The sequence below is a fragment of the Hemiscyllium ocellatum genome, chromosome 3 (assembly GCF_020745735.1).
Source record: "Hemiscyllium ocellatum isolate sHemOce1 chromosome 3, sHemOce1.pat.X.cur, whole genome shotgun sequence".
NCBI classification, from domain to species: domain Eukaryota; kingdom Metazoa; phylum Chordata; class Chondrichthyes; order Orectolobiformes; family Hemiscylliidae; genus Hemiscyllium; species Hemiscyllium ocellatum.
In genome coordinates, this window is record NC_083403.1 from 83,794,278 (window position 1) to 83,816,441 (window position 22,164).

A 22,164-nucleotide genomic window follows, 5' to 3' on the forward strand; every position below is an offset into this window, starting at 1 on the left:
GAGCTTGTAAGAAGGCCTATGGTATATTAGCGTCCATTAGCAGAGGAATTGAATTCAAGAGTCGTGAGATGATGTTGCAGCTGTGTAGAACCTTGGTAAGGCCACATTTGAAGTACTGTGTGCAGTTCTGATCGCCTCATTTTAGGAAAGATGTGGAAGCTTTGGAGAAGGTGCAGAGGAGATTTACCAGGTTGTTGCCTGGAATGGAGAATAGGTCATACGAGGATAGTTGAGAGTGCTAGGCTTTTTCTCATTGGAACGGTGAAGGATGAGGAGTGACTTGATAGAGGTTTATAAGATGATCAGGGGAATAGATAGAGTAGACAGTCAGAGACTTTTTCCCCAGGTACAACAGAGTGTTATGAGGGGACATAAATTTAAGGTGAAGGGTGGAAGGTATAGGGGAGATATCAGGGGTAGGTCCTTTACCCACAGAGTGGTAGGGGCATGGAATGCGCTGCCTGTGGGAGTGGCAGAGTCAGAATCATTGGTGACCTTTAAGCGGCAATTAGATAGGTACACGGATAGGTGCTTAAGCTAGGACAAATGTTCGGCACAACATCGTGGGCAAAAGGGCCTGTTCTGTGCTGTATTGTTCTATGTTCTATGTTTTGGCTAAAAGATAGGAAACAGCAGGTAGGTAGAGATGAGCATTTCTCAGATTGGAGATGAGTTCAAAATGACATTTCCCAGGAATCAGTGTTGGGATCCTTGCTCTTTCTGATTTATATACATGATTAGGAGATGGGTGTTGACAGCAAAATCTCTAAATTTGCACGTGATACCAAGATAGGGAGAATGAATTGTGAGGATGCTGCTGAGCTATTTCAGAGGGACATTAGCAAATTGGCCAAATGGGCAGACATCTGGGCAGATGAATTTCAATGTAGAGAAATATGAGGCAATGCATTCTGGTGGAAGAAACATTGGGAAACAGGACAGGCTCAATGGTACAATGTTGAGGGGAGTAAAGGAGCAGCGGGACCTTGGGATTCATGTGCATGATTCTCTGAAAGTGGTCAGGTAAGTTGTAACAGTTGTTAAGAAGGCTTATTGGATCTTTAGCTTTATAAATAGAGGCATGGAGTATAAAAGCAAAGAAATGATGCTACATCTTAAGTGATCATTGGTCAGACCAGGTTTGGAGTATTGTCTCTAGTTCTGGGCATTTTATTTAAGGAATGATGGTAAAGCCCTGGAGAGAGTTCAAAGGAGATTTATGAGAATGATGCCAGGAATGACAGATTTTAGTAATGAGGAAAGATTAGAGAAATTGGGCTTATTCTCCTTGGTGCAGAGAAGATTAAGAAATGATCTCATTGAGGTGTTAAAAATAAAAACAATTTTGACAGGTAAAAGAGGATATCCAGTTTCCATCAGTTGGTATATCAGTTACCAAGGGTCACAATTTCAAAACTGTCAAGAGAACTAGGAGGGAGATGGGGTGAAATTTCTTCCGCGGAGAGTTGTTACGATTTGGACAGTGCTACCTGGGAGAATGGTAGCGGTGGATTCCATTGGAGATTTCAAAAGAGACCTGGATGTATATTTGAAAGTAGTGAATTCAGAAGGCTATGGAGATAGGACTAGCTGGGAAGCTGTTTCAGGAGCTGTTATAGAAACACTGGGTCATATGGCCTTCTGTACAGTAAAATTCTTTGATTCTATGAACTTGTTCAGATTTAGCATTTTTACTGTAACTTCCCTTCATTTTCCTATGTCAAAGCTTTTTATATATTCAGGAGCCTTCCAGGTTGAATCATTACCAGCAAATTTTCAACATAAGGTTTGAATTTGGCGAAGCAGTGTTGTGGTTGGTCTGTTGAGAATTCTTGTAAAACTAAAAATCTACCTTTTTAGGTTAGAATTGCAGAATCATTATAGTGCATAAGGAAGCCATTTGTCTTTTTGTGTTTTTACCTGCTCTCTGAAGGAGCATTTCATTTTAAGCATTGTCCTGCTTTCTCCCCATAACACTCGCATTGTTCCTTTTCAATGAACTCCCTTTGGAATGCCTCAATTGAACCTACCTTTACCACATTCTAGTCCAACCACACTCACCACAAGAAAGGCTGTATTCTTATTTTCCTTTTGCTTTTTTGGCAATAACTTAGCAAAGGTGAAATGTAAGTTACAGATGTGAACAAACAATAAGGGCAGGCCCTTCCCCAGTATTTAGTTATGCAGCTGTGTACACTATGACTGCTTTGGCAGTGTTTTTATTTGTACTTGGCAGTACATTTTCACACTTTGTGCCTCAAGATAATGGACCTGAATTTCCCCAGGGGCTCACCTGATTACCTGCAGTTACTTTAGCAAATGTCAGTAGAGCTACAAGCACAACACCATAAATGGGCACTTCTGGCAATGTCCCACCAAAGTTACAGCATGGATTGGGGCAAACCCTTGATGTAATTTGATGGCAACATTAGCACACTTTGTATTTTTCGCTATACACTATCAATGATGCAAACCCAGCCACAGTTTGGTACAAGTTGTGCCAATCCAGGGGAAAAAGTACAACTAAATCACTGCCTTGTACACTGACCCAGAGTGGCACTCAATCATTGCTTAAGTGCCTCCTTTCATAAATAATCAAGACCACTTTGATCATCATGTTGGAGGACATAGCAGTGTGTAACAGCTGCTGCCTATGAGAGGACTCTCAAATAAGTGAATGGCATTGCTGCACTACTGAAAAGAAAACTAGGACTCTCTCTCATATATCCTGGTTATGCTACTGGCTGGGTAAAACAAAATAAAACTTCCCATTTCACTGGCACATCAGATACTTGCTTTTCACAATTCTTCAGGGTGAAGGATGCTTTTCACAAATAATGCCTCATAAAATGATCTGTGGAATTATCCACAATTAATTGTAGATTATTTATTAAAGAAACTGCATTGATGTTGTGATATTTACTTGACTGTGAAAGTATCACACAAAAACAACTCAAGGACTGCAGTTGGTGCTGTAATAAAATCCACCAACAAATACATTGAGTGGGATTTTTGCATGCCAATGGTTTCAGCAATAAAGGCAAGGCTGGAATTGCAGGCTGCTGCCCTGCATGTCAGCACCATCCTAGCTTTCACTTATTTCCAAGAAGGATAGATTGTGACCAGAATAGTTGCCTGCCTGCAAGTGGCAGGGTAGCCTTGAAGGTAATTAAGGGGGCTTTTAAGTTGCTTCTTGTCCATTGATTAGAATTTTTCAGTTGGCAGATGGGTACCACATTGCAGCCAAAATGGAACATGAGAAAGCAGTATCCATGTAAGTGGGGAGTGGGCAGTGTTTCATGCTGTGCAGGACTTTTACCCATATCCATGGCGGTGGAGTAAGGCTTCTGGGCCCAGGCTTGTCTGCTCTGTCCATTTTTCTTTTAATTACTTTTTCTTTTTTCCTCTCTTTTCTCATTGTTTTTCTTTACTTTCTCTTTTATTTTACTTACCTCTTGTTGAAGAGCTTGGTCACAGTGACGGCATTGGCAGCAGTGAGTGGCACCAGCATGAACGTGCAGTGGCAGCAGACAGTTTGTATTCCCAGTGGCTTCTGTACTGACTCATGGCTGCTGTGGCAGAGACGATTTTGGGTTCCTGGCAGTGTATGTGTTGAAATTCAATGGATTCATGGAGGTGTTGATGGAGGCGAGTTTGAGCCCAGTATGAGACCTAGTGGCATCAGCAGCGGCTGCTCTGGTGAGGCATGTCTGAAGTGGATTCATGGTGGCAGCAGATTCGAGATTGGGCCAATATGGTACCTGGTGGCATCAGTGGCCTCTTCATTGGCAAGGCTCATTGAAGTCTCTTAGTGGCGAGGGTGTTGGTGGAGGTGAGATGGCGTCAAAGAGTGGCAATGTTCATTCTGGCAGTGGCAGCACAGCAAGGGGGACTTCTGCCTGGCCATCTCAGGCCAATGGTGGAGCACATAACAAGAAGGACTGTAAAATTGAACACTTTTTTATTTACTTTTTGCCTTTATATTCTTTTGGAGTTTTTTTTTCTGTGATTTAAGATGACTCTGAAGAGTGGCAACAGTATACAACATTTTTTGTTGTACTTTGTAATTCAGTACATGTGACCATAAATAAATCACATCTGATAAATAAAATCAAATCTGTAAATCAAATCAAATATCTAGCATGGCTGTCATGCCACAATTCTGGCCATTTAGTGCTCCCTAATCACAGCATGGCACCTATACCTTTTAAATAGTCAAAAATTTTCTCTTGATGTCTATTAGGAGTTGGGGCTGACAATCTATCAACATTAGAGGGCCTCCTATTGACTCTCTGGTCTCAGGACACTAGCTGCTGAATATATCCTCTGATCATTAATTAACCAGCTCTCCAAAGATTGCACAGACGCAGAGCCAAAAATCACAGGTTCATACGCTCCTCCTGAACTTGGTCTCTGATCCTCTTCCTCAGTACAGCAGGATCATTGGAGCCTCAGGCCCTAGTTATTGGGCCCTGTTGTAACTCCCTATCTCGAGACCTGATCACACCATTCAACGTGGGAACCTAGAATTGATCCAAATGTCGTGGTCCTGATCCAAAATGTAAAATCCACATCTAAGTACTATTGCCATCTATGAGATTCAGAAAATAATTACAAACTTTTGAAACATTGATCTTGGTTTATAATAGCAGCCAAAGCCTTTGATTTGATTATTGCTCACAATCCATTATGTAACAGACAGGGAGATAGCATAGTTTTCTTGTGTCACAAAGTTATTCTATTTGTATTTATTTCATTCTTGTATTATTCTCTCTACATTGCCTTAGGCCATGGTTAGTCTGGACTGAATTATCTGTATATGAGGAATTGCTGTGGTTACATTACCGCAACTCAAGCCCCACTTCCTATTAACATATGGCACAGAACAAGAAAGGGGTTTCTGTAGTATTGGTGAGTGAGCCTCTGTTTACCCAGTCATGAATTTTAAATTAATCTGAAGTGAAATTATATCAAGTTGTTACTTGTGACTTTAGAGAGAACCTGAAGTGCCTATTGCTGCCACCGTTATTCATATGGAACTGTTTTATTCTGTACAGAACCTGGAAGAGATTTGAGCCAGTCAATAGGAGGTTTATTGGAGATTCAAAACAGCAATTGCTTAACAATGTGCTACTTGTAAAGTTTTTCATATACTTTAAAAATATCACTGAACCAAACAACTTAAATGTGTTCTAAATATAACGTACAGATCAAATGCAACAGCTGTTTTAGGGTAGTTCTTTCTCATCTGCTTTTATTTCAATATAAAAGATGCCAAAATGTTTTTCATCTAATACTGTAAACTTAAATTTCTTTCAAAAGGGAATTCTTTTAATGCACTGAAAATTCTGATTCTTTGATGCTGCTGAACATAGTGCAAAGTCCTAATTGCTCACAAGGGACTAGTAATTAAACTGTTCATAAAAGTAAAGATTGTTGTTTTGTCCCAAAGAAAAGTACGCTCTAGTTAAAGGAATGTTTACTTCCTATTTCATAGCAGTGTAAAATAGGTTTGTTTTAAAAAAAAGAAAAATCCATTGGATGTTTTTAATAGTTTGAAACTAATGTTCTGTTTCAGCAAAGGTGATTCCATTGGCTAATTTATTTTAGTAGGAGAAAGTGAGGACTGCAGATGCTGGAGATCAGAATTGAAGATTGTGGAATGCGATAGTTCATGAGGTGGAGGTGAAGGTGATAGGTCAGAGAGGAGGATGGAGTGGATAGGTGGGAAGGGAGGTGGACAGGTCAACAGGGTGGTGCTGAGTTAGAAGGTTGGTTCTTGGATAAAGAAGGAAGGAGGGAAAGGGAATGAAGAAACTGGTGAAACCTACATTGATCCTGTTTGATTGGAGGGTCCCAAGGCGGAACCAAACCCTTATCACCCAACGCCTGGAGGAAGCTCGCCTCATCTTCCACCTTGGGACCTTCCAACTACATAGGATCAATGTGGATTTCACCAGTTTCCTCATTTCCCCTCTCCTCACCTTATCCCAGATGCACTCTTGCAACTCAGCACTGCCCTCTTGAATTGTCCGACCTGTCCATCTTCTTTCCCACCTATCCGCTCCACCCTCCTCTCCAATCTATCACCTTCAGTCCCACCTTCATCTATCTATCACATTCCCAGCTACCTTCCCACCCAACCCAGCCCCCAGACCCAGCCCCCTCCCATTTATCTCTCAGCACTATTGGACCACAAGGCTCATTCCTGATGAAGGGCTAATGCTCAAAATGTCGACTCTCCTGCTCCATGAATGCTGCCTGACTGGCTGTGTTTTTCCAGCACCACACTCTTCGACTAATTTATTTTAGTGAAATACAAACCAATCAATAGATCAAACTGGCATGGGTAATTTATCAACAACTAGCTGCAAAATGTTGGAGTAAAAGTAAGTCAAATTCAATATGTGAAAGATCACATATACTGTATGATTGATTCTGCTTGATTGAAGGAGCTTGTGCATGTCTTGCTGTCTCTGCGAGAATGAGAGTAGCTTGTACTATAAATATTGTACATTCAAATAAATCATGACATCACCTAACTCTATAATGCCAAAGGGAAATGGAAGTGGAGGGAAGTTGATTGAATTCTGTTGCCACCTTTCTTTGACTTTTAAGCAGAATGTTCCTATTATTAAAAAATCAGATTTTTAATTGCCACTGTTACGCCAAAAGGACAGGGCAAGTTTGATGTACATCTTTTTTCTCCTCCGATTCACGTTTTTCCTTCCATTCCAGAATGTTGTAACTCCTGCTGGGATACAGCTCCATCGCTATTGGCATAAACTTAAATGCTTCATTGTACTGGATGTTCTCCATGTATTACTAGGTTTTGGTTACAATTTTCTCTTTTAAAATAAAGTGTGGGGGCAAGCATGTTAGGTGTCAACTACCTCACTAGCCTCACCACCATGAAAACTCGACTAATCACATGACAATCAGCTGTTAGATCACTTGGAGGAGCTGGTGTTGGACTGGGGCGGACAAAGTTAAAAATCACATAACACCAGGTTATAGTCCAACAGGTTTATTTGGAAGCATAGCTTTCGGAGCGCTGCTTCTTCATCAGGTAGTTGTGAAGCAGAACCCTAAGACACAGAATTTATTGCAAAAGAATACAATGATATATGAACAAACCTAGATTGTTAAGTCTCTCACCTTTTATAATGGATTTGCTAGTTTCAGTTCTTTAATATGTAAATCGCGGAACTTCTTTTAAGTAACATTCTCAAGACCATTTAAGCTTTTATAACCAAAGGTGACATCTCTGTTCAGAGAATGCATTAATGGGGTGAGTCAGACCAATCTTGAGTCAGACTGGTTCTATTTCCAAAGCGGAATTTACAAATATTATATGGATTCACTGCCTGCATCAATTGCTTGGAGGTTCTGCAATTTTTGAGCAAAAGCGAATGTATCTGCAAATATAATTCTGCAAATACAAATTCACCCCGTAAACTTATATGTGTGTGTGCATGCAGAATAGAGAGACAGGATGAGTTTGACAACGAGTGTGAGTGCACATTAAAAGAGTGTCTATTTGCGTGTGCGTGAGCTTGGTAAAGTGTGAATGTAAGTCTGATGGAGCATAACCCTGTGAGATGGTATGAGTGTGGGAGGTGTTATGTTGTGCATATGAGAGAGAGAGCTTGTGTATGAGAGAGGGTGTGTATGAGAGAGGGTCTGCATGAGTGAGTGTGTGTGTGTGAGAGAGAGTGTGTATAGTGCAGTGGGGCCACCTGTTGTTTGACATGAACCTAAGGTCCCAGTTGAGGCCATCCTCATGGGTACCAAACTTGCTATCAGCCTCTGCTCGGCCACTTTGCATTGTTGCCTGCCAGAACCCCACCTTAGAGGATGATTACCCGATGGTCTGAGGCTGAATGTCCCTAACTGAAGTGGTCCCTGACTGGGAGGTAACACTCCAGCCTGGTGATTGTTGCGCAGTATCCATTCATCCATTGTTGTAATGTCTGTTTGGTCTCGCCAATGTACCATGCTTCGGGCATCCTTGCCTGCAGTTATATGATGGGCATTCTTCAATATGTATGCTAGCCTATCACAGACCTCGACAGAAGCATTCCTGTTCCTTCGAAATTGTCAGTCGACAAAGCAACTTCCGGATCCGAAAGACTGTTTTTTGAGGCCTACTCCTCAGAAGTGTCAATGATGAGAAGGTACAGCTTTTCTTTCCTGCTTCACATGGTAAAGTAAGGAGAAGATACAGTGATCGGGATCAGAGACAAGTGCAGGGGTGGCTTTCAGAGGCTTCACTCTTGTCCCCTCATCCAATTCTCCCATTTTCCCAAAATAGGACACAAGTTACACAGTTTACCTTGCCAGGAAACCAAATAAATTTCTTGCCTGCAAGGAAGGCAGAAAACCAGAGAGGTAGCAAGTTAAGGCCCTTAAGTGGTCATTAAATAGCCAGTGAACGACCTTAACTAGTGGCAGGTTGAGGAAATTCCCTACTGAACCTTTTGCCGAGCAGTTGATTGGTGAGATAGCGAGAAGGGGGCAGTTATCTCACCAGTGCCTACTCGCCCGATTATTGCAATGTCTTATACCTCTCTCACCACCTTTTGGGAGAGGAACGTTCTACACTATTTGACTACGTAGTGAAAGAGAGCATCGTGATGTAGCTGCTTCTTGAACAAGGTTATGTTGTACTTGGTTTTTTTCCAAAAGTGGTTGCAAAAGACCGAGGTTCTGATTTGTCTGGGATTAGGCCACTTCAATTATGGCTAATAAATATCTCCTAAGGCAACAATCAGGAGAAAGGGCTTTTAGATTTGTTTTAAAATACTTGTACAATGAAAGGGAATGGCCAATTCTCCCAGTGCAGGGATCTTTCTAGTTTGGTTCAGTTTTTAATGGGGACCCAAAGAAACAGCTGCTGGTGTGAAAAGAGGTTCCATTCAGCAAACAATCCCTAGCTAATCCTCTCTGCCATCTCTCTCTCTCTCTCTCTCTCTCTCTCTTTTAAGAACCTGTGTTTGAACTTACCTTTTTGACGACGGGTGTGTTATTGGGATGTTGCAGGAAATTGGAACAGCACCATTAAGTTGCGATAGAGTCAGTTGGTTTTTCAGATAGGTTTAAGTTATTCTGTATTCTGTTCTCTTTTGTTTGTGTTTCATTCAGTAGTCTGTAAATAAATTCTGTTTTTAAAACTGGAGTGGTTTGACCAGCTGCATCATACCTGGAATATCCACTGTACATCTGCTTAAAACAACTAGAAACGTTAGGGTCTGGGCTATCTTCTTGAAATGTTTTGAAGGGGTCTGGCCTGGTCTATAAAACTTATCAATAGGACACAGTGTTACTCACCCTTCCTTGTGTCCTCCCAGTACCCTGCACAGCGACACTGGTTAATTGTACCACTAATTCAATTTTTAATATAAATACTGTTTAATTACTTGGAAGTACTGAATTTAAACATTGTTAATTGGAGACACAAAATTAAAATGTTTCATCTTGCGCTCAAGAAGCACACCTGAACAAATTTTATAACCATTTCACATAGCATGAGAAAAGGTTGCTGATTGGTTGGACCATTATCAGCGTGGAGATTCATCAAGAACCCGTCGCAACTGGATTGTGATTATTCGTGTAAAATGATGGTTCCAAGGTTATAACCAAAGGACCTACTACTACACACAACAGAACAGCTGCACTGCAAAACAACCTGGAGAGTCACTTGTTGGACTTGGACATGTGTGATTGGATTCTTCCTCATTGCTCATGCTTGTATGGGCTGTCCACGCCACACAGAAGTACTGCAATGTCTGGTTCTGCACAACAATGAATTAACAAAACTGTTGTGTGAGCTGGTGTAATCAGTTCTAAATGAGTTTACTGTGCACTGAATTTACATACATTGTGAAGGAATGTTTCACATTCGCTAAGACCATACATGACCTGCATATTTTGAGTAACAGTCCATGTGCACTTTCAAAATTGCTAGCTTTTTTTACCAACAAACTGTTCAAAGAAGCTTTTGACATTTGCATTGTGTCACCATATCATGGCAATCTCGACTTGCCACCTGTGAGTGAATCAGTGTGCATAGAACTCATGAATTTAGCAACCCATGCAGTTGAGCTCAGTTTCAATGACACCATGTATGTCAAAATAGATGACTTTACTATGGGACCTTTTCCACATTCAATTCTTGCTAATGTTTATGCTGGTTACCATGAGAAATGCATCTTCAATGGACAGACCACAAACTCCTACCCATTGTATATTTCTGGTACATAGACGGAATATTTGTGATATTTGAATCCACAGTTACATCAAAATATTTTGTTACATAGCGTAATACATTCCAACTTAGCAATCAAATTTACCATTGAAATGGAACAATCAAATGAGCACCCCTTATTAGTTGCCAGAGTTCTTAACTATTATCTATTGGAAGTCAATATTTCCTAGTTAATATATACTGCAATCACATGTGCTACAAGATCAGTTTTATTAACAAACTTGTGAACAGGGACCAAGCCATCTGTTCACTATGTAAGTTTAGTTCTGAGAAAGGCCACATGAAAACTATCCTGCATTATAACAGATACCCTGTTCAAATCATTACAACTGCAAAATCGAGAAAGTTCCTACATGTATCAGTTTTGACCCTGAGCAGTGCCCCATTTACTTGGAAGGGAAAGATGCCTCAAACATTTGAACAATAGGAGAAACTAGCTGTCTCTTGCTGCTGCTGCTATGCAATAACTCCACAAATAGTTTTCTTCACTAACAGGATGCTGCTGTCAAGCCAAAAAGGCATTTTGCCGACCAAATGAAGGAGCAATATGATACATGGTTTTTGGTGCTGAAGTGATACCATGAATGTAGGCCACATATCCCAATAACTAGTCAAACAACACGTACCTTCGACCATTCGGAGCTGCTTATTGTACTCAACCTGTCCATGCTTTTAAGCCTTAGAAAATCATACCCACTATTTGATGCCATTCTGCTATTGGAAATGATTTATTAAATCAACCAGACTGTACTAACTGTTACATTGGAAACCAGTTTAAAGTAATTTATTATGCTCGCTATGTGATGCATTTATGCATGCTAGAATCCACATATACCATGGGGAGGAGATGATCTGGTGGTACAATTGCTAGACTGTTAATATAAAGATCCTAGTAATGGGGATCCAGGTTTGAATCTTGCCACGGCAGATGGTAGAATTTGAATTCAACAAATATCTGGAATTAAGAGTCTGATGATAGCCATGAAATGATTGTCAGAAAAGACCCATCTGGTTCACTAATGTCCTTTAGGGAAGGAAACTGCCATCCTTATCTGATCATGGACTACACGTGACTCCAAATCTACAGCAATGTGGTTGACTCTGAGATGGGCAATATTTGCTGTTTTAGCCAATGATGCTCTCATTAATTTTTTAAGAAGATGCAGGTCCCTATTTAATATGGACTAATGTGTGTGTACATTGAAATTTTTCATAAAATTGTGTCACGGAGACAGCCAATTGCTGCTTGATCTCCATGGCAACACCTTGACCAATCACTATCAATTTACCTGATCTTAGAATTAAGATTGACAGGTAACTGTTTTTGCAACATCTATCCAACGATAGCCCAACTAATCAGACTACATAAGATGGTACCTTTTTATTCAAGTTTGTTTCTTGCTTTCCAGTTCTGGTGAGTGCAAGATAAAAAAAATCAAATTCTTGTCCCCCTTTAACGAATTTTTAAATACAGATTTAAGAATCAAGTTGGGCATACTAATAGATTTTCAAAGAAAGATACATTTAATAAACAGAATGTTTTATTCAACTAAAGGCAAAAAAGAAAAGTCCTTAAATTGTTGATCTATTCTGAGGGAGAATGGTAAAGTGTAAGTTCAGGAAGAATTTATCTGAACAGTTGCTACCACAGCCAGAACTAAACTTTTGCTACTTCCCACCTGTAAGGCATGGTTTCTGGGATAGCCCTGTGGAAGTGGTAGATTCTGCACAATGTGAAGCGTCTGCACATTGAGTGATATCTGGTTTTGGTTTACTAAGTTGGAATGGGGCTCTTCAACACAGAAATCTTTGTCTCTTCTATAGTGGATGGTCAGTTTCTGGAGATACTTATGGCTTAATTTGTGGGACCTTAGTATAGGATTCACATCCTGTTACCCAATCAAATGTCATATTGTATAGGACTTTTGACATAGAAGCATGTTGCAAGTTGCTTCTTGGAAGATTAATCAACCATAACAACAACAACAAGTAGTTAAGTACAGGATTAAAAAAACTGTCATCTTTGGATTATTTTCATTTTAAAATTTTCATTATTTGGATTATCACCTCTATGGCTGGTGTATCTAACACTTACCAATGTAAATGTTGGCAGAAACAAATATTAATCTATGATGCTTGCAAAAACCAGAAGAAGCAGAAATAAACTTTGTTCACAGAAGTTAACTTTTAAGCAGGTGCTTAAAGGAGGAAAGAAATGGAGATATAAGAGAGTATAAAGAAAAACATTTCAGAACCTATGACTACAATGGACAGTCGTTGGAGGAGAACAGAGTTGATTGGGGTTGTAGGCCTGGAGAAGTTTCAGAAAGGCAAGACCACAAAATGATTTTGACACAAGGATGAGAATTTTAAAACCAATGTTCTGATGCGGTAGGAGTTAATGTAGGTTAGTGAGTAGTGGAGTGATAGGTGAACCAGACTTGCTGTGGATTGGGATATGGGCAGCAGTGCATTGGATGAACTCCTATTTATGGAGTGTAGGAGATGGGAGTTTGCAAAAACACTGGAATAAATGAGACTGGAAATAAAATGTTGGATGAGCAATACAAAATAGACGAAACAAGAAACATGTTTATCATGTAGACGGAAAGGAAAACTGCTTATTAGAACATCATCAAAATGTTCTAACTATATTCAATGATTTGAGATACTGGTTACTTTTAATACATATCTTGGGTACTGACTGTTTATTCCATTTTTCCATTATTTCCACAGGTCTTCAACATGCTGCAGAATGGTCAATGTGAGAATCCCTACAGAAATTCATCACCAACTTCAGAAAAGGCTTTGTTGACATTAAAAAGTAGTTTCAAAATATTTTTATGAAACCTCTTATTAATCATAGACTTGATCTTTCATACGTCAAATTGAAAATGTCTATCCAAATCCAATAAGAAACAGGTAAAGTCCATTGAGAATTTTTGCCTACACTGCACAGAATATAATTAAATGTAAGGAAACTGAAAACATCTTTACATTTATTTACAGGTACAAAGATAAGTTATCAAATGAATACCATGACTATGAAAAATACCTAAAACATTTGACCAAACACTTTGCAACAGTAAGGAAAGAAAACTAGCTGTCTGGATTTTAAGATAAGGAAGTTGTATTTCAAGAGAAAGTACTTATGACTTAACATCTGTACATTTTCAGTAACTAAATTAATGACTTAAATTCCCACCATGCCACCCCACCACATCCCAATTCCCCCCACACCAGACCTCCCAACCATATTCAAAAGTTTAAATACACAGGAGGTTACTCCTGAGATTGTCTACCTGAAAGTCGTCTTGGCACGTCAGCAGTGATTGCAGGAAGCCCTGTGGCACGGGTGGAGGAGAGAGGGGTTGTGGAATGTATGGAAGGTGAAGTCATCTGACTCAGATAGGGTGGGTATGACTGATCATATGACCATGGTGGTGATGACTGGGCCTGCCTGGGGTCTGTAAACAGAGGAATCAGTCAATACTTTTTTCCCATCTTTTACCTTGCCAGAAAAAAAACTCTCTATCACTTATGTTGGCCCGATTCTATCTCGTATCTTCTAAATGTCAGTATTATAAAACACTCTCCTCTTACAAAATTGCATTTACTTAAAACATTTTTAAAACGTGTGTAAAGCAAGAACTTAAATAAATATTTATTATCCTTTATTATCAATATGTTACAGCTCTAATATCCTTTATTTCAATATTGTAACCAACACTGATAAAATCATTATCTGAAAATATTAGACAACTTTTGTTTTCTTTTGCAAAAATGCTCTGATTCTTTTCAGAAGCATGCTATGCATCACTCACAGTCATTACAAAATATAGCCACAAAACACAACAACAACTTGCATTTATGCCTCTCGGTTGTGAAATGCTTCAGAATTTTGTACATGCATTAGCTAAAACAATTTGACACAATATGAGGAAGGCATATCCTGTGTTTCGATTTCAGTAAATTGTTTTATCTGTATAAATGGCAAAGTAGATATTAAAGCTTTACCACAATACAGTTTTTACATGTAGTATTAGAATATAAAGCTTAAGGAAGCAGAGAATTGTTTGCATTCATGATTAAGCATTGCAAGGTCAGCAATTAACATCCAACCTAAATCTGCAGTGGCTTTACCATTTCCTTTATTTTGGCCATGGCAGAGGATTCACAACTTTGCAGAACAAAGGACAACAGGTAGGGAGAAAAACTGAGCTGTGCTGTAGCTGATAATGCAACATCAACAAAGGGACCAAGCCACAGGTGATGAGGCAATATGGGGTCAACATGAGGGGTCACTGACTAGAGGTTTGGAGGGATTGTAAGAAAGAGCAGGATGGGGTTGGGGTATTTCCCAGGGCACTCCAATATGATAACTTACCCATCTGTGGTAGGTTTAATACCATTGTGTTTCAACTGGCCTCTGGAAAAGAAGGTAATCCTCAAGCCTTCTGGACTCAGATTTAAGTGTATGAAGCCAGGAAGGTTCCTACCACGGGAGGAGGAGGGTGGTGAACAGATATTAAATTCTTTTGTATCCCAATGTGGTACGGTTTCGATGTTCTCTTGGCAGATTGTGCTATTTAAAGTCTTACTGCATGGAATGTCTGAAATGTCATGAGTGACCTCACTTTCAATTGACTGAGTAAATGAATTCTACTGAACATTTTTCTCCAAACATTCATTCTAAAGAGTAACTGTTCTCTGCAACAGAGATATTGAAAATAATTTCATTCAAGTGTTAAGTCAGGGACACAGACCGATATAACACAACTATATTGTTTTGTTAAGAAACATCAATTTGAATTTTATGGCAGTATAGTCATTTCTTAAAGGGTCTAATAGAACAAGTAGTTGTTAGATGTTCAGATTTTCTTTTTATAACTATAGTACAATTAGAACTGAATTGTCATAAATTGAAGTATGTTTATTAGAATTCCATTCTACATATAACATAACTTGTAAAGCATAATGAATAAGTTCATTTGAATGGTGGATATTTCTGTACCAAGTGATGCAATGTCACAAAGCAATAATTCAGCAAACAATCAATCAATTTTCTAACTTTATTTTATTTATTCATGGGAGGTGGGTGATTCTCCAGCATTTAATGCCCAATCTTGCTTTCATTGAGAAGATGGTGGTGAGCTGCCTTCTCCATTAAGTGTAGGTCCACTAGGGAGGGAGTTCCATGATTCTGATCCCGCAACTCTGAATGGCAAAAGATTTCCAAGCTAGGATGATGAATGGCTTAGAAGGGAACTTGCAGGTAGTAGTGTTCCCATGTATATGCTGCCCTTGACCTTCTAGAGTGTGGTTGTTGGTTTCGAAGCTGCTGTCTAAGTAACTTTGATGAATTTTATACATGGTACACAATGCTGCTACTGAGCGCCGGTGGTGGAGAGACTGAATATTTGTGGATGTGGTGACAATCAATTTTGTTGCCTTATCCTGGATGGTGTCAAACTTTTTGCATGTTTTTTAGAGCTGCACTCATCCAGACATGTGGGAAATATTTCTTCATTTCTGACATGTGTCTTGTAGATGATAGATAGGTTTGGGCAGTCAGGAGGTGTGGCAGGGTTTCCAGCTGCTGACCTGTTCTTGTGGCCACTGTCTTTATATGGCTAGTCTTGTTGAGTTTCTGATCAATCTCAAAACTTGCTAAGATCAATAGTAACACACAGGATGTTGATAATGGGGAATTCAGTGATACTAATGGTGTTGCATGTCAGGGGCTCTCCTTGACAATTGTCTCATTGTTGGAGATGGTTATTGCCTGGCACAAATGTTTCTTGCCACTTGTCAGCTCAAACCTATATGTTTAGATTAGATTACTTTTTTAGATTACTTACAGTGTGGAAACAAGTCCACACCAACCCGCCGAAGCGCAACCCACCCACACCCCCCTACATATACCCCTTACCTAACACTACGGGCAATTTAGCATGGCCAATTCACCTGACCCGCGCATCTTTGGACTGTGAGAGGAAACCGGAGCACCCGGAGGAAACCCACACAGGGAGAATGTGCAAACTCCACACAGTCAATCGCCTGAGTCGGGAATTGAACCCGGGTCTCAGGCGCTGTGAGGCAGCAGTGCTAACCACTGCGCCACCGTGCCACCCATGTTGTCGCGATCTTGCTGCATTTGGACATAGATTGCTTCAGTGCATGTGTTGTGAATGGTGCTATCATCAGTGAACATCTCAATGTTTTATGTTAATGGAAGGAAGGTCATTGATGAAGCAGCTGAAGTTGAAAGGACCTAGCACATTTCCTTGAAGATCTCCTGCAGAAATGTTATAGAGTCATACAGCATAGAAACAGACCATTCAGTCCAATTTGTCCATGCTGACCAATTTTCCCAAACTAAATTAGTTCCATCTTTACTTGGCCCATATTCCTCTAAACCTTTCCTATTCTTTGTGCAGCTGAGATGACTTACTTTAAAAAAAAACACAACCATCTTTCTTTTTGCCTTCGTGACTCTAACTAGGAGAGAGAATTTTGCCCACGATTTCCACTGACTCCAGTTTTGTTTGGGTTCCTTGATGACATACTCTAATCTGTAAAATTTTGTGTTTATGTACATACACACACACAATAAGGTGACTAGGCAAGCTGGATTGTAGACTATAAAATGAAAAGGTTGTATCAGATTAGTCGAGTAGCATAATTGACATAATATAAATCTAAATCTAATTTAATCATGTCAACCATGGAGTCGTCACATTATCATGAGGGACAATGATGTAATCCAAATCCAATCACGCAGTAAGATAAAGCTCTAGCACCCTCAAAGTATAAAATTAAGTTGTCTCATGGAATCAATTGTTACAGTAAGAAGACTAAAGACCAGTGAACTATTTCAATCACTAGAAGAGAACAAAATGTGTCGTGTTACCCAGAAACCACAGGTTGGTATCCCAAGTGGATCAAATGAAAATCACTGTCTGCATTAAATATCATTATTTTGTACTTATTTTGATAAACTTAATAAATTCTGTGAAACTTGTGAAAACATAGTTGCACCTGAAAGGATCTTACAAGTAATCAGGACTAGTAGACCCTGTAGATTAACTGAGATGTGAAAGACAATGATTGTAATTGATGTAGTTCTTACAATTAAAGTTGGAGCGAAAACCAAAACCTTCCAGTCATGATATCATTGAAAGGGAAATCATGAGATTGAACACAGAGGCTTTCTATATGATGCATAGTTGTCAAAAATGAAAAGATAAACATAGAGCAAAATTGTAAAACAAAAAAGCTGTGTTTACTCTCTGAACCATATTGGGCAATTTCTTCTGCAACGACTGCATCAGGTGTGGGAGGTGAATCGGCTGAGGAGCTCTTTTACTGTGTTTTTTTGTCACTTGATATAACTGTGTTAATTTTCCATGCAAGCGATAATGGATGTATATTGGGCAGGTATTTAGCGATGAAGGACAGCACATTTGTACATGATTTATGGTAGGCTAACAATTGGTAGCAGAAGGGATAGTCCAGAGGCAAAGGAGGAGACTTTAAGAAGAAAAAAATTATAATCATTTCAAACGTACTGGGCAAGTCAGAAATTTAACTCTTCTTATTCCACATTTATTTGGCCTGTACTACCAGCCATGCTAATCTGCAGAAGAAACCAAATCATATTTCTTTCCAAATATGGACAACTGGAATAATATTGCTGAGAATCTAACAAAATCAAGCAAATACTCCTATCCTTAATTATTGGTTATCATCAATATAAACTCTCGGGGCAGACAAAAGTTCTGCAACTGCTAAATTGCATCATTGAACAGACAGAAGAAAATCTGCTCCCATGACTTTAAAAACTAGATAATGTTGGTTTAAAACATTGCATTTAAAGTTGCAGCTCTATAAGAAATAGATAGACAAAATTTTACCTAGAAACTCTGTGGGTGTGAGACCGCTCAATTCAAAGAAACAGTATGCCAAGAATTACCATACACAATGTTACAATATATAAAACAGTCTCTGTTCAAAGTTAAAAATCACACAACACCAGGTTATAGTCCAACAGGTTTATTTGGAAGCACTAGCTTTCGGAGCTGATGAAGGAGCAGTACTCCAAAAGCTAGTTCTTCCAAATAAACCTGTTGGATTATAATCTAGTGTTGTGTGGTTTTTACCTTTGTACAGCCCAGTCCAACACCTGCACCTCCAAATCATAAATTCCTGTTTAGATCAGCTGCTAGTCTTGTATGCAAATAATGTCTTTTATCAGTACTCATAAGCTGCGCCCACTTGTTGTCTTTGAGCACAGGTTCTGGTCTAAGTAACACTTAACACTTTCTTATCCAAAGTATTTTGTTGTGGTGTCGCCTCTCATTTACACTCCACCTTTTCCAGAATTCCTTCTTTGCATCCAACCAAACCCCTGTAAAGCACTGGAACAATTCTCAATTACAAATTACATTCTATGTAACAAATCATGTTAGGACTGTAACAAAGGTAAATCATCCTTCCTTATTCTTCTTGTTTGTAGCCTTTGAAGGTGGTACACTACACCAGCACCTCCTAATGCCTTTCCAACTGGATGGAAATCCCTCCTTGGGAACATGCTTACCTATTTTAATAATGCAGACTAACACTTGAAATGACAACTGTTCCTACTTCCAGACTATTACTTCTGGTGCCCCACAGGAATTTGCATTCGTAATTATTTGCTGCCCTTCAGCAGCACTATCTAAAATAGCAAATTTACCACCTCTACTGAGTCCTGTATAGTTGCTAAATGATCTGACAATTTATCCAATATCCAATACTGGATGAGCAGAAGTTCCCTCCAGTTAAGTATTAAGAAGGCTGAAGCCATAGCAGGAAGATGAGTAGAAATTTTGTTATTGGTGAATTGTGATGATCTGGAATGCTCTGCCTGAGTGGTAACTTTCAAAAGGGAATCAGCTGTTTAGTAAAAATAGAAAAAAAATGCTGGGATTTAAGAAATGACAAAAGGAATAGAACACATTTGTAACTCTTTGAAAAGCCAGTAGAGTGAAAATGGTTTGAATGGCCTCCCTCTTTTCTATATGATCTCAGGATTCCAAATTCCTGGCTGTCTCTGATCCTACTCCTTTCATGACACTGATCTTGTCACAAAAGTGTAAGTAATGTGAAATCTAATTAATGTTATCAGACTGCAGTGATTTAAATCTGAATGAGGCATTTGTCCATCTGGGATGAGGGCCTCTCACATGGACCAAATTGCACCTGATAAAATGATGTTGAAGCATATGTACAATGTGGAATTGATGAGTCTGGCACATATCTGATTCCCATTGGGTTTAAAAACAAAGGACAGGGTAGTTAAAATTGGGCTAATAGTGTAACCAAAACTAATATCAGGATCAGGATAATATCAGGTTGGTTTATTTTGCTTGTAACAGTTTCACTCTATTTCCTTTTAATCTTTTAACTACTGAAATTTCTTTGCAGCTACTCAACCATTTATTTATTTCCATTATATTGAATTACAAACATAGTTATCTGAAAAAAAAAGATGTGATATTAGCAGAAGGTAAAGCTTGAAAGGGAACCTTTATTTGTTTCAGTAAGGCAGGAAAAATGTCATTTTCCTTCTGAAAATAAATGTCATCATAGTTCTGCGAGTGTGCACACATTACAGTCTAATGCTACTCTACAATGTAGAAAGTTTTCCTGATGATTTTTTTTACATCAGGTGAGCTTTGTGATATTATCCCATTGTTCACATTAATGTGAATGCTACCTTTGTTGATTTGGAATAACATCTTGCTGGCTTTTTGCCACAATCATTTGACTAGCACTGAACTCTACGTTTCATGCGTCATCAATCATAAGTATTTCTTTATTTTGTCTTGCTTTGCCTGTTGATGCCAGGGTTAAACAAACTAAACCTTATTGCTGGAGTATCTTTAAACTCTAAATCATGAAGGTGAGCCACCGATAGTAGACAGTGGAGTTATTCTGTACAAGAACAGAAAATTGTCAAGTATGTCTTGAAGAGAAATATGGAAATTATTGCCCAGTGTGTCACCTTACTAATACTTATATAACCACTGCTTCAAAATCTGTGCAAATCTTTGCACAGCATCATTCAGTGTCGAAAGCATTGGTGGAATTACAGAGGAACTTCGATTATCCGAAGAACATGGATGGAGGGAGTATTTTGTTTGGATAATGGAACGCCGGATAACAGTGTTTAGCCAAACATCAGGACCTTGTGATCTTATTCAGATAATCCAAAATTCGAAAAATCGAATGCCAGATAATTGAGGTTCCTCTGTAGTGTGTTTGGCTGTATTCTTATTCAGAAATGTTTCAGACTCTTCTGACATAAACCGTGGATGGCTATTTTACATCAATAACGCAGGCACCAATTAATCCTCTGAGCACAAAGCAATATTTTGAATTACCTTAATTTTCCTCATAGCAGGTTCTCAAAAATATGTCAATTTTTACTTTCTGAAATGAAATGCAAAAGAAAAACCTGCCCCAGCCTTATCATCAGCTTTCTGTTATGCATTGGCCTGAGGAAACATTAACTTGTAGATTCACGGTAGGAGATCATCATTGGACTCCCTGACACCTCCCAAAGGAGAAGGCAGGAGAGAAGCAGAATAACAAAGTGCTCTGTTTTTACAATAAATTACACTTATCCAATATATTATCATTAAAAGAACAAAAATAGGAAAGTATAAGTTGGACCTTCACTTAATTTGACTTGGGTTAATAGGTTGATAACAAAAGTATGCTCACAGCATTTTATCAGGAAAGTACAATGTTTGTTGTATATCATTTTTGTTTAATCAATGTACTTCCTGTTGCATCTTGTTATGAAAGAAACAAAATTTCATGGCATGTCAGATCCTGACAGGTTTGAGACAGACTTGTTGGCGTAGCTGGCGTCTTCTTATTTTGCAAGAAGTGAATGGCTGCCAACTCTAGTTTAACTGTCAATTATCTCAATACACGCACAGAGTTTAATAACTTTGCATTTATGTGTCCTTGAGCAATTGAATTAATGGAGAAATGAAATCACTTCTTTTAGAGGCACAATTCTTTCAAATGAATGTATCTAAATAAAATTTAGCATTTGGGTCATTGCTGTGCACAATGTCTTTCTTTTTGTTCTGTGTTCCATCGGTACTTCACAGCTCAGGGACCCAGGTTCAACCCGCCCACAGGCAGCTGTTGCATATTCTCCCTTTTTCTGTGGGGGTTTCCTCCGGGTGCACTGGTTTCCACCCACAGTTCAAAATGTACAGATCAGGTGGATTGACCATACTAAGTTACCCATAGTACCTAGGGATTTGCAGACTAGGAGGATTAGCCATGATAAATGCAAAGTAACAGGGACTGGGCGGGATGCTTTTCAGAGTGTCGTTGCAGACTCCATGGGTTGAATGGCCTCTTTCTGTACTGTAGGGATCCTATGATTCTTTGGGGCCTCCAGCAGTGGCAGAATGGTGAAAGTGCTGGATTAGAAATCCATTGGGATTTCCTGTGCAGGTTTGAATCCTGCCAATCATAGTTGTGCCAGCACGGTGACTGAATGGTTAACACTCTGACCTCATAGCGTCAGGACCCAGGTTCAATTCCAGCCTCGGGCGATTGACTGTCTGGAGGTTACATGGTCTCCCTGTGTCTGCGTGGATTTCCTTTGGATGCTTCATAATTCAAAGATCTGCAGACGACATGGATTAGCTATGAAAATGCAAGATTAAAGGGATGTGGTAGGGAGCTGAGTTTGATTAGAATGCTCTTCAGAAGGTCAGTGTGGAAACAATGATCTGAGTGGCCTACGTCCATAATGTAGAGATTCTATGAAAGGATTTCTGTGATCTCCATTCTTTTTCATTTACATGTTCTCTCAATCATCTGCT

At 39.2% G+C, this 22,164-nt stretch overlaps 1 protein-coding gene across 5 annotated transcripts in view; it reads right to left on the bottom strand.

The window, feature by feature from the left end:
* runx2a (RUNX family transcription factor 2a) overlaps positions 1 to 22,164 on the bottom strand; it is a 151,361-nt gene that overhangs the window by 13,639 nt on the left and 115,558 nt on the right. For 4 of the 5 annotated variants that reach the window (XM_060851381.1, XM_060851390.1, XM_060851362.1 and 1 more), the window contains one exon: positions 13,570 to 13,734. The exons of the other annotated variant lie outside the window; for it this stretch is intronic. In XM_060851381.1, the coding sequence (XP_060707364.1) occupies positions 13,570 to 13,734 (165 nt within the window). The remainder of the gene's footprint in view (positions 1 to 13,569; positions 13,735 to 22,164) is intronic. 5 annotated transcript variants of the gene reach the window in all.